This window comes from Trichoderma aggressivum, assembly GCF_033847375.1.
Source record: "Trichoderma aggressivum f. europaeum strain CBS 100526 chromosome Unknown scaffold_017, whole genome shotgun sequence".
Lineage (NCBI taxonomy): Eukaryota > Fungi > Ascomycota > Sordariomycetes > Hypocreales > Hypocreaceae > Trichoderma > Trichoderma aggressivum.
Window position 1 is genome coordinate 408,065 of NW_026946383.1, and position 27,323 is coordinate 435,387.

General features: G+C 51.1%; 13 protein-coding genes across 13 annotated transcripts; 7 read left to right on the forward strand and 6 right to left on the reverse strand.

Moving 5' to 3' along the window:
* Positions 1 to 1,014: 1,014 nt before the first annotated feature.
* On the forward strand, positions 1,015 to 1,580 carry Triagg1_5123 (uncharacterized protein; the record flags this gene model as incomplete). The annotated part of the gene is made up of 5 exons (XM_062899603.1): positions 1,015 to 1,075; positions 1,131 to 1,157; positions 1,215 to 1,244; positions 1,299 to 1,389; positions 1,454 to 1,580. 5 exons carry the CDS (start codon positions 1,015 to 1,017, stop codon positions 1,578 to 1,580), a joined length of 336 nt encoding a protein of 111 aa, XP_062755948.1.
* Positions 1,581 to 3,696: 2,116 nt separating this feature from the next.
* Triagg1_5124 (CAZyme family AA1) lies at positions 3,697 to 5,590 on the forward strand (the record flags this gene model as incomplete). Its single annotated transcript, XM_062899604.1, has 3 exons — positions 3,697 to 3,776; positions 3,838 to 5,175; positions 5,242 to 5,590. 3 exons carry the CDS (start codon positions 3,697 to 3,699, stop codon positions 5,588 to 5,590), a joined length of 1,767 nt encoding a protein of 588 aa, XP_062755949.1.
* Positions 5,591 to 5,974: 384 nt separating this feature from the next.
* Positions 5,975 to 7,311, reverse strand: Triagg1_5125 (uncharacterized protein; the record flags this gene model as incomplete). The annotated part of the gene is made up of 2 exons (XM_062899605.1): positions 5,975 to 7,104; positions 7,158 to 7,311. 2 exons carry the CDS (start codon positions 7,309 to 7,311, stop codon positions 5,975 to 5,977), a joined length of 1,284 nt encoding a protein of 427 aa, XP_062755950.1.
* Positions 7,312 to 7,921: 610 nt separating this feature from the next.
* Positions 7,922 to 8,610, reverse strand: Triagg1_5126 (transcriptional regulator family: Histone-like TF; the record flags this gene model as incomplete). The annotated part of the gene is made up of 4 exons (XM_062899606.1): positions 7,922 to 8,029; positions 8,088 to 8,347; positions 8,467 to 8,496; positions 8,559 to 8,610. The coding sequence occupies 4 exons, from the start codon at positions 8,608 to 8,610 to the stop codon at positions 7,922 to 7,924; spliced, it is 450 nt and encodes a 149-aa protein (XP_062755951.1).
* A 1,805-nt stretch (positions 8,611 to 10,415) lies between these two features.
* Positions 10,416 to 11,373, reverse strand: Triagg1_5127 (uncharacterized protein; the record flags this gene model as incomplete). The annotated part of the gene is made up of 4 exons (XM_062899607.1): positions 10,416 to 10,452; positions 10,506 to 10,876; positions 10,936 to 11,094; positions 11,188 to 11,373. The coding sequence occupies 4 exons, from the start codon at positions 11,371 to 11,373 to the stop codon at positions 10,416 to 10,418; spliced, it is 753 nt and encodes a 250-aa protein (XP_062755952.1).
* A 437-nt stretch (positions 11,374 to 11,810) lies between these two features.
* On the forward strand, positions 11,811 to 13,122 carry Triagg1_5128 (uncharacterized protein; the record flags this gene model as incomplete). The annotated part of the gene is made up of 2 exons (XM_062899608.1): positions 11,811 to 12,271; positions 12,366 to 13,122. 2 exons carry the CDS (start codon positions 11,811 to 11,813, stop codon positions 13,120 to 13,122), a joined length of 1,218 nt encoding a protein of 405 aa, XP_062755953.1.
* Positions 13,123 to 13,248: 126 nt separating this feature from the next.
* Triagg1_5129 (uncharacterized protein) lies at positions 13,249 to 14,307 on the reverse strand (the record flags this gene model as incomplete). Its single annotated transcript, XM_062899610.1, has 1 exon — positions 13,249 to 14,307. The coding sequence occupies one exon, from the start codon at positions 14,305 to 14,307 to the stop codon at positions 13,249 to 13,251; it is 1,059 nt and encodes a 352-aa protein (XP_062755954.1).
* Positions 14,308 to 14,887: 580 nt separating this feature from the next.
* Positions 14,888 to 16,267, reverse strand: Triagg1_5130 (uncharacterized protein; the record flags this gene model as incomplete). The annotated part of the gene is made up of 1 exon (XM_062899611.1): positions 14,888 to 16,267. One exon carries the CDS (start codon positions 16,265 to 16,267, stop codon positions 14,888 to 14,890), a length of 1,380 nt encoding a protein of 459 aa, XP_062755955.1.
* A 1,018-nt stretch (positions 16,268 to 17,285) lies between these two features.
* On the forward strand, positions 17,286 to 18,335 carry Triagg1_5131 (uncharacterized protein; the record flags this gene model as incomplete). The annotated part of the gene is made up of 3 exons (XM_062899612.1): positions 17,286 to 17,828; positions 17,890 to 18,120; positions 18,177 to 18,335. The coding sequence occupies 3 exons, from the start codon at positions 17,286 to 17,288 to the stop codon at positions 18,333 to 18,335; spliced, it is 933 nt and encodes a 310-aa protein (XP_062755956.1).
* A 1,105-nt stretch (positions 18,336 to 19,440) lies between these two features.
* On the forward strand, positions 19,441 to 20,256 carry Triagg1_5132 (uncharacterized protein; the record flags this gene model as incomplete). The annotated part of the gene is made up of 1 exon (XM_062899613.1): positions 19,441 to 20,256. The coding sequence occupies one exon, from the start codon at positions 19,441 to 19,443 to the stop codon at positions 20,254 to 20,256; it is 816 nt and encodes a 271-aa protein (XP_062755957.1).
* Positions 20,257 to 21,070: 814 nt separating this feature from the next.
* Positions 21,071 to 22,785, forward strand: Triagg1_5133 (uncharacterized protein; the record flags this gene model as incomplete). Its single annotated transcript, XM_062899614.1, has 2 exons — positions 21,071 to 22,016; positions 22,067 to 22,785. The coding sequence occupies 2 exons, from the start codon at positions 21,071 to 21,073 to the stop codon at positions 22,783 to 22,785; spliced, it is 1,665 nt and encodes a 554-aa protein (XP_062755958.1).
* A 90-nt stretch (positions 22,786 to 22,875) lies between these two features.
* Positions 22,876 to 25,156, reverse strand: Triagg1_5134 (uncharacterized protein; the record flags this gene model as incomplete). Its single annotated transcript, XM_062899615.1, has 4 exons — positions 22,876 to 22,901; positions 22,958 to 23,127; positions 23,183 to 23,621; positions 23,686 to 25,156. 4 exons carry the CDS (start codon positions 25,154 to 25,156, stop codon positions 22,876 to 22,878), a joined length of 2,106 nt encoding a protein of 701 aa, XP_062755959.1.
* An 804-nt stretch (positions 25,157 to 25,960) lies between these two features.
* Positions 25,961 to 27,052, forward strand: Triagg1_5135 (uncharacterized protein; the record flags this gene model as incomplete). The annotated part of the gene is made up of 2 exons (XM_062899616.1): positions 25,961 to 26,045; positions 26,118 to 27,052. The coding sequence occupies 2 exons, from the start codon at positions 25,961 to 25,963 to the stop codon at positions 27,050 to 27,052; spliced, it is 1,020 nt and encodes a 339-aa protein (XP_062755960.1).
* Positions 27,053 to 27,323: the final 271 nt, after the last annotated feature.

Below are 27,323 nucleotides of genomic sequence, written 5' to 3' on the forward strand. Positions count from 1 at the left end.
TGCCGTCGCTCAACGTAGGTTCGTTTTTATGTCGATACGCGTTGAGTAAAACCGTTGGGCTTTTTTCGGGAATCGCCAACCACCGGCGCCGCTGAGACAAGGGCAACCGAAAAAAAAAACAAAGACAAAGACACGCGTGCCGCAGATTGAACTCAAACGGATATTTTGTCGATGCGATGCGGCTCCGAAGCAAAACGGCTCTATCGCTTGCGATCGACGGGGGAGAGACGCAGAAACAGTCGAAGTCGTTGTCAGCGTGCTGTCATGGAAAAATCGTCAGCATGTTGTTGATGTGGCTCCTTTGTCCAGCACCAATTGGGGGTTGGCATGGCACGACCAAGCGAAGGCCTGGGGATGTCGCCCCTGGCCCCTGGGCGGCCCTGTGCGCTGCGTCAAATGTGAAACATACTGTGAAATGATAGAAGCTCGCAATCCTGGGCGATTCCACACGTCGCTGACGAGCCTGGTGAAGCTCGGGCTGATGTTGCTTGGGGGATCTTGTTCGCTCTTCCTAGCCCGCTAAGCGCTGGGCTAGGCGTGTCGAAAGCTGGGGGGCCAAATGATACAGTGCACGGTTTTGTCTCAGTGTCGACTGGCCCGGCTCCCACAACTCGGCCTCGAGGCAGGCTTTGTCATTTTCCGCGAGGGTTTTTCTAGACTCGGATCGGGCAGTCCCAGGCGATTGCTGTCCATCACAGATGGCCATATGGGGCCTTGAATCGGCTCATGACCTCGATTCACGTGATGCATCATCACAGTAGCGAGTTTGCTGGCACCTGGATATCCACACTGTGGGGGCCGCTAGCTGTGATTAGGATGCGCCGCATCAACCTTTTGCCGTTGCCGCGGTGGACGCAGCGTGGCCAATCACATCGCAAGCAGCTTTCTCTTGGATTGAAGCATCCAATCTTCTTGGATACCCGGTAACCGTCGAGGCACTTGGACCTTGGGAAGAGAAACAGCAAATCCAACTTCACAGCTTCTGCGCATTGCGTTGACTCCCGGCTGCTCACGATGCCTCCTGTCGCGCCGATTCACCATGGTGGCCAGCAGGCCCCGTCCACGTTCGACAAACGTACGGCATCGTATCATTATGAGGGGCCGCAATTTCGCTAACTGGAATCGAATAGTCAAGATGGGCGCAATGATGGGCGGATGTAAGGGCTTTGAGAATAGCCTCGTTTCGGATCGGGTGTAAACTGACGACTTTGTAGCTGTCGGAGTGATTATGGGATTCATCTTTGGTAAGGCATTGGATGGGGAGTCTGCTGGAGCATATGGAGCTGACACCTTGATAGGCACTGTCAACATTTTCCGTTATGGTGCCGGATCGCAAGGCATTATGAGGACTCTGGGCCAGTACATGGGAGCATCTGGCGCAACCTTTGGGTTTGTCTACGCCTATTTTCTGTCTACCTAGTTGTTGGATGTGATACTGAACCAGATGCCGCAGATTCTTCATGGGAGTCGGTAGTGTCATCCGATCCGATGCGGACCCCAAGCTACAGGAGCTGTATATGCGAGCGCAGCGACGGCCGATAGTATTAAGAGCGAATTCGGCTTGGAGACGGGACGAATAAAGATACGCGACGAACGAATGGACGAACGACACCGAATGACCAATTGATGGCCGCACTGTGCGTATCCTGGTGGCCGAAATGACTGCCCTGTAAAATAGGAATAAACCAAACGACATTTACGATCGAAATCCGATGCGATTCATATCAATGTAAAACCATCCATGTTTGTGAAGGATATCTGGAACTGAGCTCTGTGCACGATGATGGAATAGCCACTCTGTTGCTAGCAAGTAGTATGCAAAAGCACGAAAATGCTTTTATCTCCGGATAGGCAATCCTATTCGATCCTTACCTAAGATCCTAGCTTTTGCTTCTCTTTTGATCATCTCTCTCTGCATTAGCGCAGAAGTTGATTTCAGTCCAGCCAGGGACTGATGCTTTATTTCGATAGCTTCAGCTGCTAATCGCTACTGATGTGGCGGATCTCACCTGGTGATATTTTGCTCAGCTTGTCAATTGTTCTTTGGAACTCTTGCGGCCTTCGCGCTCCTACGGCGGATTATCAGCTGAACCTTGGCATATATCAACTACTGTTTCATCATCTATATTTCTACATCGGAAAATACTCTCGGTCGAGTTTGTACGACAAACCACAAAGGATTAGCCGCCCAGGGGGATGTATTACAATTATCAAATCAGCCACTTCTTCAAGAAAGAGAGAGCCTACCCCTCAGCTGAAGGCCTTTTGAACTGTGGCCACGGCTCTTCATATGGGTGCTTGTATAAACTCGTATTCCTGCTATATTGACTCTTGGTACTCGATATAGAGCGAATGCCTGGTCGAGGATTGCGCTTCAGCTGAAGGCAACAGGGCCCAATCAGCTCATCTGGATGCTATATTCGCCGATCAAGGAGAGTAGTATCAGACAATTTTTCGGAATGATACTTTCAGCCTCGCTCACACAATCGGAGGAAATCTCCGTCTTGTGTAACGACTCACTTGGAGAACCCCTGCTTGAACAACCACTCGCATGAAATTACCGCCATTGTGGACATGCAGATTATGGCGACAAAGGACTTCTCGTATTCTTTACTAAATATTACTAAATGTCAAACGATGACGATGGATGTAGCACCAATGAGACCAAGATTCTCGAAAGTCCTAGCTCCCGGGATATATTGGTGGCTTTGTGTCTGCTATTAGACCACTACAGCGTCGCCCATCTTGGCGAAGCAGGATAACTATAACTGAATGCCTAGCTCCTCGTCAATATTCCTTCGTCTTCCTCGTGTTAGGTGTAACCTTGGCATAGACCCATGGCCGATTATCGGTCTGCTGATGATGAATGCAGGGCTGATATTTCACATGCTCGGAGCAGCGAGGAGAGTGCCGAGAAACGGTGTGAGTCATTGTATATGCGTAAAGAGAATATTTCAAAAGGAGCTTGGAGGTTGCCTGAAATGATATCTCTGGTTACAGATATTCTATGTTGTACCCATGTGCGCAGACTGTTGCCATGGGTATCGTCAGTCCACAATTTTTTTCAAGTGGGCTACACGAGATATCTCCTGCATCTATCTAGCGTCGGGTGGTCACATTATCCCGCCTGAATCTTCCTTGGGCACTGACGGTGTAACCTTTATTGATGAATCGGACTCTAGAAATAGAACAACTTTTAAGCACTTTGCAACAATTGGATGCTCTGTTAACGCTACATGGCTTGGCCTATGTCCTTAAATCTTCCTTTACGGTATACGAGAAACTAGAATGCTGTGCCATGGAAATCCTCCGATCTAGCTGGGCTGAATGGTTTCAGCAACAGCGGTTATTGTTGTTTTTCCTTTTCGCCAAGAGACTCAGGAGAGAATGTGATGTGAGTGAATTTGTTTTACGCAACAAGGGTAGAGGGCATTTCTGATAGCGGCTCCTTCGGAATTGTCTTACTTACTTATTGTTGACAACACCCCGGTATGGCTTCATGGGTTACGATCCTGGGAAGTGAAAGCCGAACAATTGGTCATCGAAATTACCGAAATCACCGCTGAAAATGTGAATACACTTGCCTACAAGTATATAAAGAAAAGAAGGGAACATTGAAATTGTATGGACACGACCTCTTCTGATCCACGATAACCATCTTCAGCTTGACTGTCTTCGAATCATAATTCAACCATCATGGGGGTTTCTCTCAGCCGTCGAGGAGAAGAGGGTGCCTCTTTGGCCACAAGCAAACTCACTCAGAAACAAACTAATGGGTATGTATTGATGATGTCCTACCCCTTTGCTCAGAAGAAGTCGTTTGTAACATCTCTTCAGATTGTCTGTCCTTGGAGCCTTGACTGCTCCAATGCTCCCTGCTTTCCTTACGAATAATCCAACCCCTAATGGATATCCATGGAGTACCCTTGATACCCAAACCAATTACTATGATACAAATCCCAATACGGGTGTCATACGATCCTATGACTTTACAGTCAGCCGTGGAGTCATTGCTCCGGATGGATATCAGCGCGATGTTCTATTGGTCAATGACGCTTTCCCGGGCCCCTTGATCGAGGCAAATTGGGGCGACACCATTCAAGTAACTCTGACCAACAACATCACCGGCCCAGAAGAGGGCACAGCGCTTCACTGGCACGGATTCCTTCAACAGGGGACTCCGTGGGAAGACGGAGTGCCTTCTGTAACGCAATGCCCCGTGCCTCCCGGGAAGAGCTTCACATATCAGTTTGCGGCAACCCTATATGGCAGTTCTTGGTACCACTCGCATTACTCTTCGCAGTATGCCGGTGGTCTTTTAGGCCCCATGGTGATTCACGGACCGAAGTCGCAAGACTACGATGTCGATATTGGTCCTGTAATGCTGGCTGACTGGTATCATGAGCAATACTTTGATCTGGTAGAGAAGACTATGAGTCCCGTGCAAGCCTTGACTAGATTCAACTCTGACAACAATTTGATCAATGGCAAGGGAAACTTCGACTGCTCCCAGGTCACCGATGGTACGCCATGTACCAACAACGCCGGCATTGCGAAATTCAAGTTTCAGCGCGGCAAGACTCACCTCCTTCGACTTATGAACACCGGGGCGGAGGGCCTTCAGCGCTTCTCCATCGACGGCCATAACATGACAGTCATTGCCAACGACTTTGTGGATGTTCAGCCCTACGTGACTAAAGTCGTTACGCTTGGTATTGGCCAGCGAAGTGATGTCCTTGTCACGGCAGACGGTGAGCTGGATGCCTACTGGATGCGCAGCAACATCAGCGAATGCTCCAATGCCAACCAACCATATGCTCTGGCGGCCATCTACTACGACGACGCAGATACTAATACGGACCCCGAGTCCACGCCTTGGAATGTTCCTGATCCGCTAACTTGTGTGAACGATGACTTTTCGATCACGGAGCCCGTCATGGAGCTTGCCCTTCCCGAGCCAGATCTGGAGCTCGACATGGAACTGACGTTGTTCCAAAACGAGACTGGCCATACTTTATGGGCACTGGACGGAGTTACATTCAGGGGTAACTATAACAGTCCGACGTTGCTGCTCAGCAATCTGGGTAACTACAGCTTTGAGCCCGAGTGGGCCGTGAGAAACACGAGCACAGCAAAGAGCGTCAGAGTGAATCTCTTCAACAACTCCCCCGCTGGGTAAGTCCATCTCCAACCGTCTTCTCGACCAAATGATTCTTAAAACTAACAATCTAATCTTTCAAGACATCCTATGCATCTTCACGGCTTCAACATGTATCTCCTGCACCAAGGTCCCGGTCAATGGGACGCCGAAGCAATCGTCCGATCATCCAACCCACAACGCCGCGACGTCTTCCTGATTCCTAGTGGCGGACACGTCGTGTTCCAATTTGACGCGGCGAGCAATCCGGGTGTGTGGCCGTTTCACTGCCACATTGCCTGGCACGCCACCGCCGGGCTGTTTACGCATTTCCTTACGGATCCGGAGGGAGTGAGAGCAATGAGTATTCCGAATGTAGTGGCGGAGACGTGTAGACAGTGGGGGACTTGGACGAATACGAATATTCCTGAACAGATTGATAGTGGGCTGTGAGAGGCGGGTTGCGGCTGAGAGTATATACGTACGCAGGAACTGTGTTTCAGTCTGGCAATGTCTGAGTATGACACCGAAGAGCTTATTTCAACATATAGGCTCAATTGTACATTAAATGAAACGAATCTCCAATTGTATCAGTTATTTATCAGAAAGGACCACGAGTGTTGACGATTGATGAGATGATGGTGTGTTGCTTCTGCATTCTGTTGCAAGGGAATATCATCTATCTGAGCGTATATACCAAACATATGAGTAGCAAAGTCTGAAACCCAGCCGACCTGCCGAATAAATAGGTAGGCACTCGGTGTAGCTATGTATCTAAAAGCAAATGTACGGAAAATAATCATGCAATCTATCAAGTCATAACATAGATTCTTGGGCTTAATTTTGCTGGGGCTTCTCTTCACCTTCTTTCTTCGTTGGCTCTTCAACGTCTTTGCTCTCTGCCGTAGTAGCCTCTTGTGTTTTCTGCTCGGCGCTCTCCTGGGCTTTTGGAGGCTCTGTACTTGAGCTGGGTTCGTCCACTGGTTTAGAATCCGCTTCTGAGGGCTTCTCAGCGTTTTCTGCCTTGGTAGCTTCTTTGGTGTCCGTATCGTCCTTGGGTGCCTGGGCATGACTTGGTGCATCATCGCCTGCTTTCTGGCTCTTCTCTTCATCCTCTTTTTTCTCCTCTTCCTTCTTCTCCTCTTCCTCCTCAAGCTTGAGGACCGTCTCAATTTCTCCAGTCAACTTCTGTAACTCATCTTCAATCTCTTCGTCACGAGCAGTCTGGCTGCGCAGTTGTCTCTCAGCCTCCTCATTTCCAACAATATTTCTCCACGTATCATCCAGCTCGTCTGTCCAGCCCAACAACTTGGCTAGTTTTCTGATACCATCATCACATGCTCCCAATTCTAGTACGTCATCAAGTCGCGATCCCAATGAACCAACTTTCTCCATGTTGAAGAGCACACGTGGTACCTCTTTTCTCGCCATCTCGGGAAGGCTTGCGAATGGATACACCGTCAGGCTTGTCCCGAGAATGAGAACAAGATCCGCCATGGCAGTGTTGTGTGACTTTTCTGAAAAGTCTCTTGGGAGGGCTTCGCCGAAAAATGTAATGTCCGGCTTCACCAGTCCCTTGCATTCGTTGCATTTGGGAACGTCGCCTCGAACAACATGCGCTCTCATCTCAGCATCGGGGAACTCGACCTTGCACTCAATGCAGCGCTGCGTCGCAAAACTGCCGTGGGCTTCGACAATCTTATCCGCAGGAACGCCAGCCGCCCGTTCGAGACAGTCAATGTTTTGCGTAAAGAGCATTTGAAGGAGGCCCTTTTCAGCAAGAAGCGCAATGAAGGCGTGAGAGATGGTCGGGTGGAATTTCCCGGGATACAACTCCTGGGCGAGCACGTAGAAGGGCTCGGGGTGATTGCGAAAGTAGGCAATGTCGAAGACGGCCTCTGCATAGGGGAGCTTGAGGCGCGCCAAGTTGCTATACAGGCCCGTCTTTGGCGATCGGAAATCGGGAACTGTGCAATTGTCAGCTGCATCAACATGGGGGCGGAATCATGGGCCAGCGTACTTCCAGCGGCTGTCGAGATGCCAGCGCCGGTCAAGACCACAATGCGCCGAGCATTGCCGCTCTTGATATAGTCAGCGACGGCTTCCAGGCTTCTCTCTCGGAGTGTCGCTGGAGGGCCAGAGGCAGCGGCCAGATGGGATTCTTCTTGTCCCATTTTGCGGGCAAGCCAGCGGGGGACGCGAGGGCCGGAGGGCTTGTGGCGATTGCGGTGTTTGCGACCTATCTTGGCGGATTTTTGATAATTTTTTGAACGAGTCTGTCGGTGGCTAAAAGATGCGGTGATGGATGGGCAGATTCATGCAGCTTCAAAGAATTCGGAGATGGGCAGATGGGCGCGAACCAATGGTGGGGCACGGCATGTGAGAGGCAACAGGCAGGTATAGGCAGGTACTTGCCTTGCAGGTACTGTGCCTAAAGTTACATCATTGAAACCCCTTGATGCCTTATCGATAAGATGAATGAGCAAGGTGATCACTTAGTACCTGTACGTACCTACCTAGTAACGATACAACATCATCAGCATCAGGTGAAAGACGAAAGAACACTGAAAGTGCATGTATTTGATGGATTTACGGGTATGCCTCTGAAGACGGATAGAAAAAAAAACAAAAAGAGTATTGACGAAACCAACTCCCGGAAACAAAGGCCCAAATCAGAATCTGACCTGTCTACCAACCCTCATCCCCGTTTATAAAATAAAACGCCTAGCGATGCCCCCCTTGACGCCCTCTCTCCGGATATCACGTCACCATAACAAAACCTCATCATATGTGGCGCTGCCTGGCCGCTGCAAACTGCTCCTCCTGCAACCGAGCCAGCTCTTCCATAGACATGCCGCTATTGGCAAACTTGTCTGCCTTCTTCTCTCGCCCCTGTTGACCATGTTAGCGCTGCAAACCGAGGACGTGGCGGCGGGAGACATGCGCGAACCTTTTGAACTTCCTTATGTTCTGCTGCGGCTTCTAGAACGGCTGGCACGTAATCCGAAAAGCCGAGGCGTTCTAGTGCCTTTGTAATGTGATCACACGCAATCGTCTTCTTGGCTTCCTTCTCCGAGATCTCATTGGCCTCGGAAGAGATGAGGGTGATGAATTCAACGCAGCATTCGATGAGCAGGTCACGGGCCTCTTTTGCGAAAGAGACACCCGTCTGCGGCGGCAATATCTCGCTGACGATCTTCTGAACCGTGGCTAATACACACTGTAAGCTTCATCATCTGCAAATGTGATGGTTGCGTATCACATAGCCGCCGGGGGTGGAACCGAAGTATCATGTTTCACTGCCACCGTGAGGCGGAGAGCAAACATACCTTTGGGCAGAGATAAGTCGTCGTTGCTTCCTGTGAAAAAACATGTTAGCAATGCAATGTCGACAGCATGACTTGTTGGTGCAGTGTGGTACTGTTGCCTGGAAACGAGTTGTTCCAGTCATTCTCATTTTCGGATTCCCACATCGCGGGCTTGGTGGTGCGAACGAACACACGGACTCTCGGTGGCGGATATGGAAGGACAGGGAGTCAAACAAGGGCTGAAAAGAAATCAAGAGCGCAAGCAGGAGGTGGAATCCGTAACCATTATAAATTCACAAAAGGACCCTCTAATGGTGATGCGCGGGCACAGGTGGAAGGTTTGTATGAGAATCCCATGACTTCATGATACAAACAATGAAACCGAAAGCTTGGCCTTATTGGTCCCTCACCACGGCAACAACAACGGAAGCAGTGACGCACGACCACCGTTCTTTGAAGGATGGGTAGGGAAAAAAAGGGCAAGTTGAAAGGAACCAACGCGCTGCACAGAAGCTCAACGTAACGTACCTCCAAACTCATGATCCGACATGTTGAAAGAGATGCGTCGTAAATGCGACTGTGGCTTAGACGCGATACTGCCTGAGACCGAGAGCGACGACGAGTGAACAAAGTTGCGCAAACAGAGGTGAGCGCGGGAGATGTGGATGAGAGAGATGGGGGCGGAATATATGTAGAGTTTAGAGTGAGAGTAAGAGTAGAGATGCGCAAGATATTCGACACAATCAAGGCTGGATTTGTGAGGCTGCCGAGGGCATAGAATATGCCGGCTTAGGGAGTGATGGATGATGGACTTGAATATCTCCCGGCCAAACGGTTTGTTAGTGGGGCAGCCGCTGCTGTTATACTCGAGCGCTGGTACTTGGCCAAAGTAGCCGGTACCTGGACGCGCCCAGCATGTGTGCTGCGACTGGCGCGCGCCGATTGCAAATAGCAGTGCAGCCCACTGGAACTCTGGCGCTGACTGGCTTACAGAGGGGCTTCGTTCACGTGCCACAGCATTTCACCAAGTATGGAGTACAAGTGGATCTTTTTAGCGCGAACCCAGCTTTGGAAAAAAAAAATGTTTATTAGCTCGAGCTTGGGTTAAGAAACTTCTTCCTTCTTCCACCTCTTCATCACATTGCAGAGAGAGCAAAAAAAGCCAGCTCTGCATCAGCTCGAAAAGAGCCCGGAGCTTGCCTCTCCTCATCGGCATCATGCGTGCCTTCGCCGCTGCTCGTCACTACAGGTAAGAAACGTCTGATTATCCCGCGACGGGCCCCAATTGGTTCTATGATGAGATATGTTGTCGCCCCAGTCTGAGGAGGTTCGACAAGCCTCCCCTGCTGACAGACACAGTCTTAAGCCAAATAGACACTTTCCTGATTCACAACTGGTGCTTCACTTTGTTTCTCTATTATGGGCGATCCGTTTGTTGTGCTGCGTGGCTAACAGTGCTTCTCTCAGGCAGTGCAGAGTTTTTCAGGCTTGACAATGTAAGAACCGACCCGCTCCTCTCGACAAGCTTCGGCACATCGTGATGTACCAAGTAAAGTATTATCAAATTCCGAGATACATACTGCGGACACACTCTCCTGAACCATAACGTGCTCGACTTTTTGGATTTTCAATCTATGCCGTGTGAGCAAGTTGCATCAGAGACTAACTGATGGTATCAAGCTCGCAATGGAATGGAGATTTGGCATGACGATGGCAATGTCGGCATTGAATCATGAGGTAGGTGGCAGTAGCTTTTCTTCTTCTTCTTCTTCTTCTTTTGATGCACATCATCTTACACATTTGCGTGATGAAAAAACTTATATTCCATGCTAATACTGAATCCCCATGTGGAGATCATTAAGAGCTTTTCATCTTTCGACTGACTGCAATGTTTTTATTTCACATTTTTATCTTGTTCTATTTTGTCTTGGTCCAAGGCTAACATGACGAAGATGCAGGAAAGCAACAAATCATCCTTGATAAGCCGCCAACTCAGGTGAGTTCCAACTAGACAGACACCGTTAGTGATTGACATTGTAATTCGGGACTGGGGGACCTACACAAGGTATTTTCCACTCAGTTCTCGTGAAGGGTTGGCCACAAATTTGGCAATGACAGTTCCTGGCTGTTCGGGCTTGAGCAGCGCGCCTTGCTGGAAGGCATCGACGAAGCTCTGGTACTGCTTCTCGTCCATCGTGTCCTTGCCTTTTAGCCGTAGAGTTGCTTGCATGTCTGTGTCTACCCGGCCTGGTCCAATGGTGATGCTGGTGATGTCGGGCTCTTCAACCGCAAGATGAGACGCAATGGAGTTGATGGCCGCCTTGGATGAGCCGTAGGTACTCCATGCAACGTAGGGCTTGAGAGATGCTCCCGACGAAACCCAGAGGATGCATCCTTGAGTCTTCTTGACCTCATTCAGACTAGCCTTGGCCTATGTCATGTCAGCAGACGTCTCAATGACATTGAAGGCGTCGCTTTGTGCCGTCTCACCATGGCAATGTAGCTGAAGAAGTTTATGTCGTAGAGGCGCTTGGTGTCTTCCAGCGAAGCGGTTGCGAATTTCTCGGGCTCTAGAGTTCCATGGTTGATGACTACGCCGTCGATTTTCCCAAACGATTTGACGGCAAGCTCCGTCAGCCTCTCGGCAATCTAGCCGCACACTCTTGTCAGATATTCACATCTCATAAATATGTAATAATTGACCAGCCTTGTGCCAAGGCAAACGCAACAAACGCAACTCACTCCCGTACTTGTCATATCGCCGGCCACATATTCCACCTGGCCGGGATGCGCGTCCTTGAGCTTCCGCAGCAAATCCTCAGACCTGGCCGTGACGACGACCTTGTGTGATTGCGCTAAAAGCTGCTCAACAACGGCTGCGCCAAGGCCCTTGCTGGCGCCGGTCACAATGAATACCTTGGACGTCATTCAGGCGGACAATTGCAGGAGTCCGGTATCGAGGCGAGGCGTTTCTTTTACTTAATGCAAGGCAGGGAAGAGATCACAGTGCAGTAGGCGGCCCCTTGGTGACAACGGCTTCGGCACAGACAGGGATATTTTTTTTTCCCAGGCCGATAGCAAGGAGCCGCCGTGTGTGGGGGTGCGAATGAGGGGCTGCTGGTCCAAGAAAGTACGAGTAAGGTAGCCTCCGGTACGGTGAGCCGGATGGCGTATGGACTGACTCGAGTTTATAAGAATAAGAATGTCGGCTCCGGGGTAGAGGCGGCCGGTTTGTCTTGTTTGTCTCGTTCATATAAAGCAGAGCTGACGTTGCTGTTGGGGCGAGGATCGACGATTGGAGACTGGACAGCCTCATCTCAATCTCATTGATCTTGCTTGCAGCCAACACACAGTGGAAAGACGCCATGGCCAACACTGTCATCGTTGGGAGTGGTGTTATTGGCCTGTCGACGGCCTACTATCTGCTCCAACACCAGCCGGGCGGCTCCATCCACCTCGTCGACTCTGCTAATGAACTCTTCGCCTCGGCCTCTGGCTTTGCGGGAGGCTTCCTGGCCAAGGACTGGTTCCGCCCGGAACTGATGCCGCTGGCCGAGCTCAGCTTCGAGGAGCACAGGAAGCTGGCCGAGGCGGAGAACGGCAGAGAGAGATGGGGATACGCAAAGAGCGTGACGGTGAGCTACGAGCCGCACGGGACGCTGATGAACGGCAAGAGAGGCGAAGATTGGCTGCTGGAGGGGACGAGCAGAGCCGGGCTCGTCGACTCGCGGAGGGAGCACAAGGACGGGGAGATTCCCGACTGGCTGAGGAGGGTGGATGGCGACTCGGTCAAGGTGATTGATGATGGGAACGGCACGGCGATTGTGTGAGTTGTTTTGCATTCTTACATACATCATCCCCCTCCCCCCCCATTACTGTACAATGTTTCTATTTCTGAAAGCATTTGCTGACGGGACCAGGGATCCCCTGAGGTTCTGCAAGTTTCTCCTGGAAAAGGTCAAGGCTGCCGGCGTGCACATCCACAACCCTGCCACAGCGTCGCGCGTGGAAACCGACGAAGCCGGCAAACTCTCCGGCGTGGTGGTCTGCCGTGGGGAGGGCTCGGAGGAGACGGTGATTCCGGCGACCCGAGTGCTTCTGGCGGCGGGCTGCTGGACCCCCCACGTCTTCCACGACCTGTTCAAGAACCGCTACTACGTCGACGTGCCCATTGAGAGCCTGGGCGGGCACTCGATCGTTGTCAAGGCACCTGGCGAGGTGACGACATGCCACTCTGTTTACACGACCATGGGTCAACTCTCGCCTGAGGTGTACTCTCGACCGGATGGGGTGATTTACGTTGCTGGTGTGAACCATGCTTCTATTCCTCTGCCTAAACCTACTGTCAAGGCAGTGACTTTCAACGAGTCTATTGATAAGCTCAAGGACATTGCGCGACGTCTTATTGCTACGCCTAATGGAGAGGATTTGGAGATTGTGCGTGAGGGACTCTGCTTCAGACCGATTACGAAGAGGGGAACGCCGTACATTGCGAGGTTGCCAGAGGAGAAACTTGGAGAGGACTTCAGATCTGCGGAGCAGTCCCCCGGAGGTGTCTTTATTGCTTCAGGACACGGCCCGTGGGGAATCACTTTGAGCTTGGGAACGGGCAAGGTGGTTGCGGAGATGATGTCTGGGAAGCCGCTCAGTGCTGATATTTCTAGCCTGGGCTTCTAGAAGGGGGGGATGAAAGGGTGTGAGTTTTAACATTATGGCTTAGAGGATATCAGGCAACATGTTTCTTTCTTGCGTGCTTTTTTGTTTTGTTTCTTTGTTTGTTTTTCTTGTTAGGTAGCGTTAGTATCAAGTACTTAGACAGCCCCGAAGTCTTTGGATATCGCTCGGACCAGCCCTGCAGCACCCGCCCACGATGATACGAGGCCATTCGCCTCTCGCCTCTGTAGCCCGTACGACTTCCGCGAGCTGCGTCTCCCACGGAACCCTGTCTAGTTGTTCCGTGCCTTGCGGTATTTCCCACTGCATGGTGGTTGTGTTGTACACTTCGCCGTTTGTTCCATCCGGGTACAGTACCAAGGCAGGCCACTTGTCGACAAGGCCCTCCCGCAGCAAGTGATGAATTGCAGCTTCATATCGACGCAGCAAGGGATCGAGTTTCCACACTTTTGTGCAGTTGATGCCCACGCCCCACGGGACTGCCGGTGCGAGGGACGGGTCCAGCATTGCCCGGATGACGGCCTCGGGAGAGTTTCCGTCTGGGGTGGTTTCGTCTTCATTGGGGAAGAGACACGAGATCCAGAAGGGGACTCCGGATGAGAGACCAGGGACGGCACTCATGGCGCGGCGCATTGCGATGACTTCGTCGAGGCGGGGGACTGTTTCGAGGGCGATGTGACGGACACGCTGCTTGACGTCCTTGATGCCGGCAAAGACTTGCATCCTCTCGCGATGCCAGGCGAAGAGAGCATCTTCTGAAGCGTGGGCGGCGTCGTATTTGCCGCTAAACTCCTGGCTGGGGACCATGCAAGCGCCGTACGGGCCAATGCTTAGTGCAACGCCGCAACTGGGCTGTTTCGCCTGTTGTGCGATTTGCACGGCGGTTTCGAGGAAGCGAGGCACATGTTCCGACGTGATGCCATTCGGATAGTCGGTAGTTTTGGTGTTTGCGAAACCTTGCAACGAGACTTGGTATGTTGCTGTGAGGATGACATCGACGGGGACGTCTCCGAACTCCTTTTGGCAGCGCAGCAGGGTTGACGGATCGGAGACTAGGAGATGGGAGGACCAGAGGGGGGTTTCTGGGCCAAAGGTGATGCTGTAGTTGTCCTCTAGGGATGTGCCGAGGCCGCCATCGAGGAAGCTTACAGGGACAGGGAGGGATGCACGAGAATCTGCATTCGTCATTGTGGGTATTGGAGATGGTTTACTGGGCTGTTACGATATCGGAGAGCTCAAGGTGAGGGCGAGTTCAATGCGGCATGATTCAGAGACCCCCGGCTTTAGAGTTGAGAGCTGAGTTAATGTTGATGGCGTTGGTGGAGCCCGACCTCCCGCCTCCATGGGTTCGCCCCTGTCTTGGGGTCGGCTGCTTGTTTTGCTTGGCTCTCTGGACTGGGAGATTGTCGCGAAGACGATATGACGAGGTTGCCGGTTTGTTTTATGCCGTGTGTCTCCTGAATGTGAAGATGTGCCTAACTTGTCGATGGCGGTGAATGCGTGGAGGGTACATGTATTCTCCTATCTGCTGGTTATTAGTGTAGTCCGTCTACTAATTGCAGAGTCTAGACTAACATATGCAACTACTACTACTAAACGAGGATCACAACGACAGGGCTCTGCATAATGTCAATCTCCAATGCCGGAATGCATCAAGACGATGAGATCATGATACCACCATCCGGCACTTGATATTGAGCCTTTATCTAAATCCTAGATCATACAGTACATACTACAGCCAACTTAGACATGCACTTCCTTATCAATTCTACCCCGCGTGAGGCAAAAAGCCCATCCAGTTGACCGTCTCAAACGCTCCCGCCTCCATGGATCTCAGCCCAACGATGGGCTCGACGAGGATGTAGAACCTTGCCAGCGCATAGACGAAGGCCACTGGGAAGATGGTCCAAAACTCCCACACGAGCGGCAGCTGTTTCGGCGCCCACGCCTCCTCCTCCTTTTCCTCGACGGGCTGCTGAGAGACCAGTATGGACGGCCTGTCGGCTCGCGGTCCAGCTTCCAGCTCAGCTACCTCTACGTCCTCCGCCACCGTTACTGGGACGCTGGACTTGGCTTCGCTTCCAAACATCCGTTTCCAGAGCTTGTGGCCGCTGCCGTAGCGCTGCCAGATTGCGCCTGTTTCTAGCACCCAGAAGAGGGCTGTTGTGCCGACTAGGATGAGGCTCGATACTCTCCAGAGGATTCGTTCGGCCTTTGAGGGGAACCTGAAATTCCAGCCAGTGAGATGGATTGATGCGTAGATCATGGTGGCGATGCACAGGTAGAGACTTTCCAGCGTTTCCAGCCACGGCAGTCTGCTGTCGCCAATCCGGGGCAGGGGACGTTCAAACGGTCCGACAGGCAGCTTGATGAAGGGCTGGATGTTGAGAGCCCAACTCGGCGTCAAGTCGTCTACAAAGTCGAGGGGAGTCTGTCGGTACGGTCGCGCAGCTACAGGGCCGGCTCCGCGGAGGACCTGGTCCATGGTCTCGGCCATGTCGATTCGCACGGGATATCGGACGTCTTGCGGCTTGGGGATCCAGCAGACGCTCGTCATGATGGAGCACACGACAATGGCCATAGTTGACAGCTCGATCGTCGTGACGGAGAGGCCCTGGACTCCGCGCACGATGCATTGTATGATGAGGTAGCCGACCTGGACGCAGGTGATGAGCTTGGAAACGGTATCCCGCTTGGACTTGTCGAGCAGCTCTTGGTCTGAGATTTCCGGATACTGGATGTGGCCGCGCGACATGAGCCAGAGGATGTGCTTCGAGTTGGCGCGGAACGGGGCGCCGTCCAGGGGCCGCAGCTCGAACCCGCCCATGTTGGCGAAGAAGCCGTGTCGGTACGTCCATGAAGTGTGTCCGAGGGCGTGGAACGCCTTGACGGAGTCTCGAGCGGCGGCGAGCTGGCCGGCGGCTGCGGTGAGCAGGAACTCGGGCCCGGCGATGGCAATGGCCATCCATAGGAGCTTGCGGCCCAGGATGCGCACGTTGCTGTCGTGTTTCGAGGGCAGGTTGAGGCAGAGGATGGTGTATGTGCAGAGGAATGTGGTGACGATGCATGTCCAGAGTATGTCCATGGTTCCGCGGCCGTCGGGGGACACTCTCCAGCCGTTGACTCGCGTTGGCGAGCTGTTGCTCATGGTCACAGAGGCAGTATCGGGGTTTGAATATCGATATCATGGGAGCGAAGGCTGTGAGGAGGCGCCCTCAAATGAGACTTACAAAGGAACTTGCACATCGTTTTATCTCAGGGCATCTTTTCAAGGGTATCAAGTCGTAATGAGAGAGAGCTCAGGCGGAACGGAGAGATTATTAGCATCATCCCGAGAGCCCCAGCACTCAGCATTCAAGATTTGTGCAAAACAGTATAGGATTGACATCCTCAAACCTGGACTTTTCCTTCCAAGTCAGAAGCATACGTGTAAGTCGGGCCATATACACGCAAGACAGCTTGGGTCTGCTCTTGGCGCCGAAGAGCCTCGTCTATTAATATCCTTTTCGAAGGTGGTCTCCCAGGGCGGTGTTATGCGAAGAATAGACAACGTTGAAAACATGGTCATGAGGTCCAATTGCTTGCACCGCGATGCCACCATGTGTGGGTTGCCCAACCAATGGTAAGCTCGTCGAACCAACCTAATATCTGACCACCTTTCGTCCTGTCATAGTCTCGGCATCACCCCTAGTCGTCTGCCATTCCCAAATGCTCAAGTAACATTGATATGGGACTTACTGGGCCAATAGCGTTATATCCTGTTATAGATAGGACAACTATTTGCGGCTCAGCATAGATTTAAGACGGAGCTCTAGACGGCCACTATGGTGTTTAGACAAGTTCTAAGTCGTTGGGTAACTCGCGCAGGAAACTGCGGCCACACGCCTATTTATAGCTGGCATGAGGCTATTCATTTTCATGCTACCCTAGCTACATCATATGCATGTTTTCGCCAATTTTTGCTGCTTTCGCGACTTTCCTTGTCGTTGGCAGATATTATTATACCCGCCAGCCCTGTCTAAAAGCGGTTCCTCTTTTTTTTCGGGGCTCTGCTTCTGCGCCTTATTTAAACATATCCGGCACCAACACCAAACTTGGGCGACGCTGCTGTCTTCCGTCGGGCCTCATTTGTCTCGAATATCTAGGGATATAAAGTCGAGTTATATATGGCGCTGTATAGACGCTTATCGCCCACCGGCAGAAGTGAGACTTTAGATGGCTCCAGCGACGAGAATGTTCGGGCATCAAAAACGACGCGGCGACTGCTGACCGCCGGCGAAGTGCCGTCTTGGTATGCTCACAACTCGTACATTCGCACCGGCTACCGACCCGTCACCTATTCCGCCAAGCGCTGCTTCGACAGCCTTGGGTATTTGCACAATGAGTCGCTCAATATTTACACTCACCTTGTGCCCGCCGGCATTGCCGTCGTAGGCAATTACGGGCTTCATGTGTACTTTGGCTCTCACTACCCAAATGCGTCCTGGAAAGACCAGCTGGTGTTTCACATATACTTGTCGACGTCGATTATCTGCTACGGAATCTCGTCCATGTATCACATGCTGCTTTGCCATTCTGAGACGTGGTCGGGGCTTTGGGCGAGGTTGGACTATGCCGCTATTGTTTTTCAGATTTTGGGGGCATTCATCTCGGGCATCTATATAGGCTTTTACTGTGAGCCTAATCTGCAAAGGCTATATTGGACGATGGTATGTTCCGTGTACATGTACAGATTGATGTGTTTGCCCGTTGACCACTGTGTCTTTTTAGATTGGAACATTGGGGCTCTTAACCGGCATTGTTGTTGTAAGTCCCAGGCTTCAGAATCCTCAATGGCGTATGCTCCGAGTCTTTGCCTTTGTCGGTACGGGCTTGTCTGCTTTTGCGCCTATTATACACGCCGCCACCATCTTTCCGTATGATCAGCTGGATAAGCAAGCTGGCCTTCGTTACTATTATCTCGAAGGCATCTCCATTCTGACGGGCGTTGTGTTTTACGTTGTAAGTTATTCTTCTACGAGCAACACTCCTGATTAACTGTTGCTAATGGATGCCAGACACATTTCCCAGAGTCGCGAATACCTGAGAAATTCGACATCTTTGGCGCGTCTCATCAGATTTTTCATTCTTTTGTGGTACTAGGGGGTGTAATCCATTTTTACGGCATTCTGAGCGCTTTCGATTGGAACTATAATAACCCTCGCTGCGGCTTGTAAGTCATGGAATGAGATAGAAATAGAGTATTTACACTTTGGCATCGGTTTCCCTTCCGAGAATGATCGTATCGATATACTTTCCCAATGATGCGGGGCCCCGGATGGTGCTGTTGAGTCAATTCAGGGGGGGTGTTTTAAACCATAACACTGGGGTATAAAAGTATCGTATCTTTAGATCACCCCGGACTACGCAGTACCTACGTGAAGCTTTGACGATTATTTGTTTTGAAGTTTACAATATGTACGATGGTTTTATATCATGCATTTGGCCAATATATATTCCCACACCATTTCTCAATGCCTGGGATAACCGTATACAGGTTTCGGTCGCTCTTGGCACATCGTTTTAAAACGGCACCATACATCACATTTTACTCCCTATCTGTCTTCTATTGTTATTATCAGTATTCAATGCTCAATTTGGCTTGTCCACTTAGCATTTGAATTCTCTGGTGTGAACTACAAAGTTTTTTGCCCAGAGTCACAGCTTCACGGAAAAAGTTATATCGGTCATCACCCCTGGAGACAGCCACTCTACATGTAATTTGGTTTTCCCTCGGCTGTTCTTTCTTCAACGTATTCTCCTGAGAGTGTTTTTGTATCTACGAGGCGTTTTCTAACGTCATTATCCGATTCATATGAAGTTTATATCGGTCTCGATTGTTTACTTTACGCAACCACCCCAACCGTCGACCAGTATCTATGTGCTATATCTATGAAGTTTATATGAGATGAAGCTTATATCGATCTCGATTGTTTACTTTACGCAGTCAGACTTTTCCAGTGGCTGATTCCATCTTTCGTAGGAGAAATCTCTGTAAACTTACACCAATCTATGCCTGTTGCCCAGTCAATCGAGCTTATTCTCGTCTTTCCAGATCTCATATAAAGGGGCCTTGCCCCCCCAAATCGTCTTTCCTAATTTTCCCCCATATCACTCACCCAAGCTCCAGTATCACAATCAATTTGATACCACCTTGTCCCAGAATCTTCATCTCAACTCTTTTCGACTCTCTTCAGTCGCCACAACCACATTCAGCTTAATTATTTCTGGCACTTCCTACCTTGCACTATCCAAGCTACGACAATTCTACTTTTGGTCAATATGGCTTCACAGGACTGGACCAACATGCCATTGGAGCAAGACTGGACGACCATGCCAGCAGAGGAAGACTCGGCAACCATGTCATGGGACATGCTGAACCCAGATGGCTCCCTTCCTGAGGTTGGGGTTCCTTACAACTTCAATGAGCAGCCGGCAACAACCAATGAGCAACCCCAGTGGGACTTGTTCCAATATGATTTCCTTGGGCCGATGGTATTTGATCAGCAGGATCAAGGGGCTGGCATCAACACGGCTCTCATGCCACCTCTCGACACCATCTTCACCTCTGCTCCCGACATCACCTTTGTCCCTGCTCCCGGCACCACGTTCATTCCTGCTCCCGACAATACCTTCATCCATGCTCCCGACAATACCTTCACCCATGCTCCCGACTCTACTGTCATTCCTACTCCCAGCGCTTCCAGCGCTTCCAACACTCCTCCTGACTCCTCCTCCTCCGCCACCACCCCCCCTATCTCCAACACGATCTCTGCCACCAACACCAGCACCAGCGCCAGCAACCCCGGAGCACACCACTGCCACGAATGCGGAAAGCGCTTCCCCAAAAGGTCCGCGCTCAACACGCACCTCAGGTCCTCGAGAGCCCACCCACACGAGGACGTCAAGTGTCGCTGCGGCAAGTTCTTTGACAAGTACGGGCTCAAGCAGCACCTCATACAGCGGGTGAACAAGTGCACGACGAGTCTGGCGGACTTCCGGTGTCACTGTGGCTTTGTGGTGGCTGCTGGTGAGGAGGAGGAGATGCTGGATCATGCTTATGCATGTACAAGGAGAAGGAATCGTCGGGCTGGTTAGCAGGGTTTGGCGTTTTGGCGTTTTGGGTTTTGGTGTTTTGATCTCTGGCTTTTGGTGTTGTCAACTTTTGGACTCTTCTTTTCATCCAATTGTCAGTCTTCTGTCCAACATTGTACTATTACTGCAGTCATAATTCATCGTCACGAATAAAGATGTCTTCATTTGTTCTTCCATACCTGCACCTCTGTGTCCCTATTCTTGTAGTATAATATAGTAGATAACTCAACGTCTATTTAAAATTTCAATTTTGCTATCTATCATCCCGTGTCGCAAAGGATACCAAGTACTACATGAATGGAGTTATAGTAGTCAACACTAGAAATATATAACTATAGTAGCATATACTGGATATATATAGATATAGTAGTAAATATCACAAGAAATATAGATATAGTAGTAAATATCACAAGAAATATAGCTATAGTAGCAGATACTTGAAGAACTAGGTGCTTATTATGTACTTCAGTAGATGCAGGTAGTAGTAAACAAACGGCTTTCCAGTTCTCATGACTAAATTTCATGCAGCTACTGAGATGCTGAATGGCTACTCTCTCAAATAAACGTGTCACCAGGTTAATAGTTAACACCCATTCTCTCTGCTTCATCCATATTAACCATGTTACTTGAGGTAGTGAGTCGATACTCCTCTTATAATAGGCAACCACGCACTAATGCTCGAATATTAAACCCTAGCAAATTATCTACACATGCAGCCTAGCTTCAACCCCAATCCTTCTCCTTACACATTCCTCATTCCTCATTCTTCATTCACTTCTCTTGCAACTTGTTCAAAGCTTCTACAAAATAAACCATCATGTCTGATAGACGCAATATTCAATTAAGCATGAGTCTCATGCCGATTTACTACGCTGTAACTACGAAAATCGCTTGCATCGCCGTCAAGTTAACCATCGGAGGCCTCAACAGAGGCCGCCCATCAGACGAACCTCATTACTTCCAAACCATTGTTGGAAATGTCGAAAATACATTTGGTCACATTGAGGCATATGACGACCTTGGGCCACTCACCATCTCTGTCGAGTATGAATTATTCGAGAACCCGTTTCTGGCGTGGAAAGCGGATCGACCTGTACAAGGGGATCTTAGGATCCAATATGATGCTGTACCGGTCGCACAAGATGTAGTTTCTTCTAGTCTTGAGAACCAGATGGACGCGAGAATTGAGAAAGGGTTTGTTGGCATAGCCTCGTCGTTTATACCCCTTCCAGCTGTTGAAGAAACTGCCGCGGTGGATGTGACGATTGAGTGGGATCTCCAGTCAACACAGAAAAAGAATGAAACCAGAACGCTGAGTAGTTTTGGGGAAGGAAACGTCTTAAAAAAAGCAACATCCATCAAAGAGTTGTCGGAATGTGTCTTCATGGTTGGCAAAGTCAGCAGCTATCTACCAAGCCCTTCTCTTGATGAAGATGGATCTAGAGGAGGGCTTCGTGGAATTCATTGGATGGGCACACTACCGAGCAACCTTGAAGCTATGAAAGAATTCACTATCAATATGGTTCCTCGTCTTTGCGCTTTCTTCAAAGATGAGAGCGCTACTCGCCAAATATTCTTGCGTAAAGTTCCTAGAGGCCTTCGAGCAACTCAAGTAGCGAGCGAGATCCTCATCGATTATGACGACGACAGTAAAGATGAGAATGACTGGGATTTAGTACGGCTCTTCAATTCCTCCCTGATAGCTACATGGGCCATTCTGGATCCTGAAGACGATGGCACGCCAAACGATTGGTTCACTCATGGTTAACTCTCCCTTATCTCCCTCCCATCAGCATCTACTAATGAAGCACAGGAATATCTCACATCTACACAATCTATCTCCCATTCCGCTTCGGCCAACGTTCCCCCGACTACTTCCGCGCCACTCTCAACAGCTACCTCTCATCATACTTTACGAATCCCTTTGTATCCTACCCAATGGACAAGATTCCGCTTGACTCATGGTACGGAAAGGCAGCCATTGCAATGCGCAGCTGCATCTACATGATCCGCATGGACTGCTTCACCCGTCGAGCATCAGTCGCTCGCAACGCAGGTATCCTTAGGCCAATCGACGAAATCGTAGCTGATATCAGCATCCGTCGACGTCGTGGCGAAAAAGTTCAGATCAAAGACTGGCTAAAGTATCTGGGGGATTGGATTGGCGAAGAGGCTGCAGAGCAGCACTTCCACCGAATGAGAAGTGGTGAAATCATGGGCTTGGAAGATATGAAGACGGCCTTTGATGGCATTTACCCGGATGAGCAACGAGTATTGGATATGGGGTTTGACGAATCAAGTCTCGCAGAGGAGATCGTGAGCGGAGTGGTTGAGCATTCCGAGGCGGCGAAAGGAGGACTGATGAATGGAGATGAGATTCTATGGCACTCGAGGGCAGAATATTGTGGAACACACTACGAAGACAAATTTCGCCTTGTCGTGGATCGACGGGGCCAAACAATCAATATTGAGTTTTGGCCAAGGAGCAACAGCGTTGTTAAAAGTTGGATATCCAAGAAGAAGCAGACGTAGTGTTGGAGCCGTTTCTACATACACACCTAGTATAGGGTCTCACATTATGCAAAAGTTTGTATTCAATGGATATCATTCTTTTTGTTAAGTTTACATGACAAACAGAATATTGGTATCTGTAGTATCGTGTTAGAACGCAGTCATGACAATCAAATTCGAATAAAGGACATACCTAGAGGGTGACTGCAAGACAGCTGTGGCTTCTGAGTATACTTAGTCTCGAGGACTTCTCGGATACTGTTGAGCAGCTCGACGTAGCTCTGCTTGGGATTCTTCTTGAGAGCGGAAATGAAAGCCCACGACATGGCACCAGTAGCTTGCGTTCCAATCGTGGCGTCGGCACTGTGGATTCCTGTTAGCATCCGAAACTCGCAACAAAACAAGCAAATCCACATACGAAGTTTGGTCATCTTTGCTGCCGGACCACATGATGACGTCTGCTGCTGATGTGCGTGTGGCCACAGTCTTCTTGTAAGCCCCGTCGCCGCTGAATGCCTGCTTAGCGAAGCCCATGATGCTGCTCGCAACGCCGGCCATGTCACCCGAGGCGTAGGAGGAGATGGCGCCCAAGAGACCCTGGCCAGCTTCCTTGGCCAAGTTGGGCTCCTTGAGGACACCCTTGGTGGAGTAGACATAGGGCAAATCCATGACGGTTGCCGAGTGACATGAGTCGAAAATGGCTGTTAGGCGCACTCCCTGCTGCAGGGGCTTGACAACATGGAAATGGATCTCATCATCGACAATGTGTCCAGCCTGCTCAAAGTCAACGGGGTATATAACTTCGTCGTAGCCGTCGTCTTCGTCGCCGTCCTTGTCCTCGGTTTGGCCGCCGTGTCCTGGAAACATTCACGGTCAGCATGCTGACAATCCCCCTTGAGACAACATCAACATCCTACTTACCAGAATAGTGAAGGAACAGGGCATCGTTGGGCTGGGCGCCATTGACAAGCCAGCCCATGGCACGGATGATGTTGGCCTTGGTTGGGCGCATGACAGGGTTGCTTTGGTCGTCTGTCAGAATGACCATGTCCTCGCGCTTATAGCCATATCGCTCCACCAAGAATGCCGAGACGTTGTGGACATCGTTGATGCATCCCTTGAGCTCGGCCTTTGTGCCGAAATAGTTGATTCCAATCAAGAGTGCCTTTCGCTTTCCCGTGCAGTTGGAGTACTGGAAGGTGTAGCCGCTCGGAGCACCGTGACCAAACTGCTGGGGGGCCGAGGGAGGCGGCGGGCCGGCCTTTGCGTGCATGGCAGTCGGAGGGTTGAGAGGATAGCCGTAGGCATCTAGACCTGGGGGAGGGTGGTTTGCAGGAGGTGCGTAGTGGCTCGGGGGAGGGCCACCGTATTGAGGCTGAGGCGGTCCGTATCCTCCATGCTGGGGCGGGGGTTGATGAGAGCCGTAGCCGCCATGAGAAGGAGGACCACCGTACTGAGGCTGGGGAGGGCCATAACCTCCGTGGGGAGGAGCTGGAGATCCGTAACCGCCCGGAGGAGCGCCGTATTGAGGTTGAGGCGGAGGAGGGGAGTTGTATCCTCCGGGTGGGCCGTGGCCGTAACCGCCGCCGCCGCCGCCGCCGCCGCCATAGCCTCCCCCGTATCCTTGAGGCGGGCCGTTGGGAGGAGGATAGTTGTTGTTATCGTATCCGTAGCCTCCTCCGTGCTGGCCAGCGCCGTGGTAGCCTTGGCCAGGGTATTGGGACATGGCTGTGGGTTCGATCGAGAGCGAATAGGTAGGTGGAAGAGCAGGAGGGGAGAGGAGCGGAAGAGAAAGAAGAAGAAAATAAAAGACGAGATGCGACAGCGCTGCCCGGAGCAGCTGGTGGCGATGTCTGTCTGTCTTGTCTGGCTGTTGAAGGGAACAAAGAGATGTCTGGTAGGTAGAACTAATAATCGACAGTCCAGTCCAGTCATCAATTGGTCGCCGCGAGTGTATGTAATCAATCACCCAGCCAAGACTCTTGAGCCCTGCGGTCAGCCTGTGGCCCGCCAACTGCGCACCGCCATTCGGAGTCCGGCTTGGCGGGCCACAGGGCGCTAGAGCTGCCTGTAGCTGCATCGTGGCGAGGCCGTTTGGCGCTGCGATTAGCGGCTGCCTCTCCACACTTGCAGCGAACTGTGGCAGTGCAACGGGCTCAATGTTGCTGGACGTCAAAACAGTTCGGATATAATGCAAGATGTCGACAGATGTGGTCTTGGCAGTCAATGTTGATGTCTCATTTGATGTTGATAAATGTCTTGTGCAGAGCAAGTATACATGTACATATATGGTTCGAGGGGGGCCTCCAATCACTGCATCCAGCCAGCCATGGACAGCATCATCTTTCATCAGCTTCACTGTAACCTCACTGTCACTGTGACAAACATCCATTAATGGACCCCCTACAAGAAATGCCCCTCGGCAGCCCCTCCATGCCCCGCCACACAGCAACCGCAAACTGCCCTCAACTCCGAGCCTCAACCTGCGAATTCTCCATCAAATTGATCCGTCTTGTCCCCTTGGCCACCTATAACTGCACTGAGCTGTCTGTATTTTACTGGGTACATTATGTAGCCAAGCATTGGACTGCTCCATGCTAGTCAACTGTTCCATATCTCAACCCGTTATTGCTTCATCGCCCCGGTCAACCAACGGCGTCATGAAAATGGCGCGTTCGGTACGGCCCGTGTGACTGATTGGACAAAGCAAGCCACATTCATCGTGCCGGTATTACTCGTCAAAGCTCCTTTGTTCCTTTGTCACGGGCCGCCAGTGTGATCCTCTTTCATGGTACAAGTCAAGTGCCTGTCCATGGAGGTCACGGATATGATTTAGGTGACTATGGCGGCCATGCACTGAATCACCCCCCTGAAATCACCCGCTTTGTCTGCGCCTCGTGCTGTCTGCAGGCCCCATCTGTCTACCTATAGTACTATCTTACCTACATGTACATGTGCATGATCGCGTCGACCCTGCAGCCAAGCCTTTTCTCTTTGATAACTCAACATCCATCCAATTTCCACCATCTTCTGCATCATCCTGCGAGGCCTCAAGCTTCTTTGTTGGCTCCCTCCAGCAACCAACACATATAAATGTCCAGCGACTTGTGACCTGACGTCCTTCTCACCAGCTCACCCTGATTCCATTCCATTCCCCCGACAAACACCGCCGCATCTGCGCCATTTGACTCCCATCATGTCATACGCTGACAACCTCTCGGGCCAGTTTGGCAACCTCGGAATAGGAGGCTCTCAGCCCTACCAGTCCCCTCCTCCCCCCGGTAAGTTCCATGACCCCCCAAACCCCCAAAAATCTTCACTCTCGTAGCAACTTTGTCTAACTGCAGCTCCAGGGTCAGGAGAGCACGGCGGGTATGGCTACCACTCGGCCAACCAGGATGGAGGCCCTCCTGCGCAATACCACGCCTCTCCCCCTATGCCAACCTATCAGCCTCCCTCTGACAAGCCGCCTATCCCCCAAGGATGGATTCCTCTCTTTGACCAGAGCCGCCAGCGATGGTACTATGCCAACACGGAGACCGGATTCACCCAGTGGGAGGCTCCAGGCTACATTGCCCCTCCGCGACCTCCCATGGAGAGCTACCCGAGCGAGGAATCACGAGGCAGCGGCCCTTCGCCGTATCCCCCAGCAGCGCCCTATGGGCCCACGCCTGGTGGCTACGGAGCTCCCCCTTCGGGACATTCTCCCTCGGCCTCTTACGGCGCACCACCCCTACCTCCCGCCGGCTACGGTGCTCCAGCAGGAGGGTATGGCCATAGTAGCCATGGGAGCTATGGTGGTGAGGGCCGCGGTGAGGGCTACGGCGAAGAGAAGAAGAAGAAGTCATCTGGAAAGGGTGGCTTGCTTCTTGGTGCCGCCGGTGGTGTTGCCGCCGGTCTTGTAGGCGGTGCCCTCTTGCATCACGCCCTGGAAGACGACAGCAGCGACGAAGAAGAGGAGAGGCGCCGCGAAGAAGAAGAGAGGCGCTACGAGTATGAACAGGCACCGTCACAGACCATCATTGTCAACGAGTACAACACGACCAACTACAACGACTCCAATGATCCCTACGAGGAGAGCGGTGTGCCAGGCATCCTTCCTTCAAGAGATGCAGAGGGCAACTACGTGTCTGAAAGCGATCGGGAATCTGTTCAAGAGGCACGTGAAGAGTACGAGGAGGCCCTTGCGGAAGTTGAGGGCTCTTCAAGTGCAAGCAGCAGCGACTATGAGGAGTTGGCGGAGGCTAGGGAAGAGTACGAAGAAGAGTACGAGGAAACTTATGATTAGAGACAGATGAAGTTGAACTTGAGGAAAAGGTTAGTCGCCATCTCGGTTAATGACTGTCTGAACGCTGTTGGCATTGTGAATCGCTGTCGTAATGTTAGATCCAAGGCCAGCTGTATGTCGTATGAGTACCCATGTCTAGCACGTGCTTACACAAGGGTTTTACTATGAATATATTCTATTCTACAAAATAGTGGCAATATGTAGTAAATTATGCCATCTTCATAAATCATGAGTCCAAGTTTTCCATGTGTCGCTGCAGTACCTCGATATA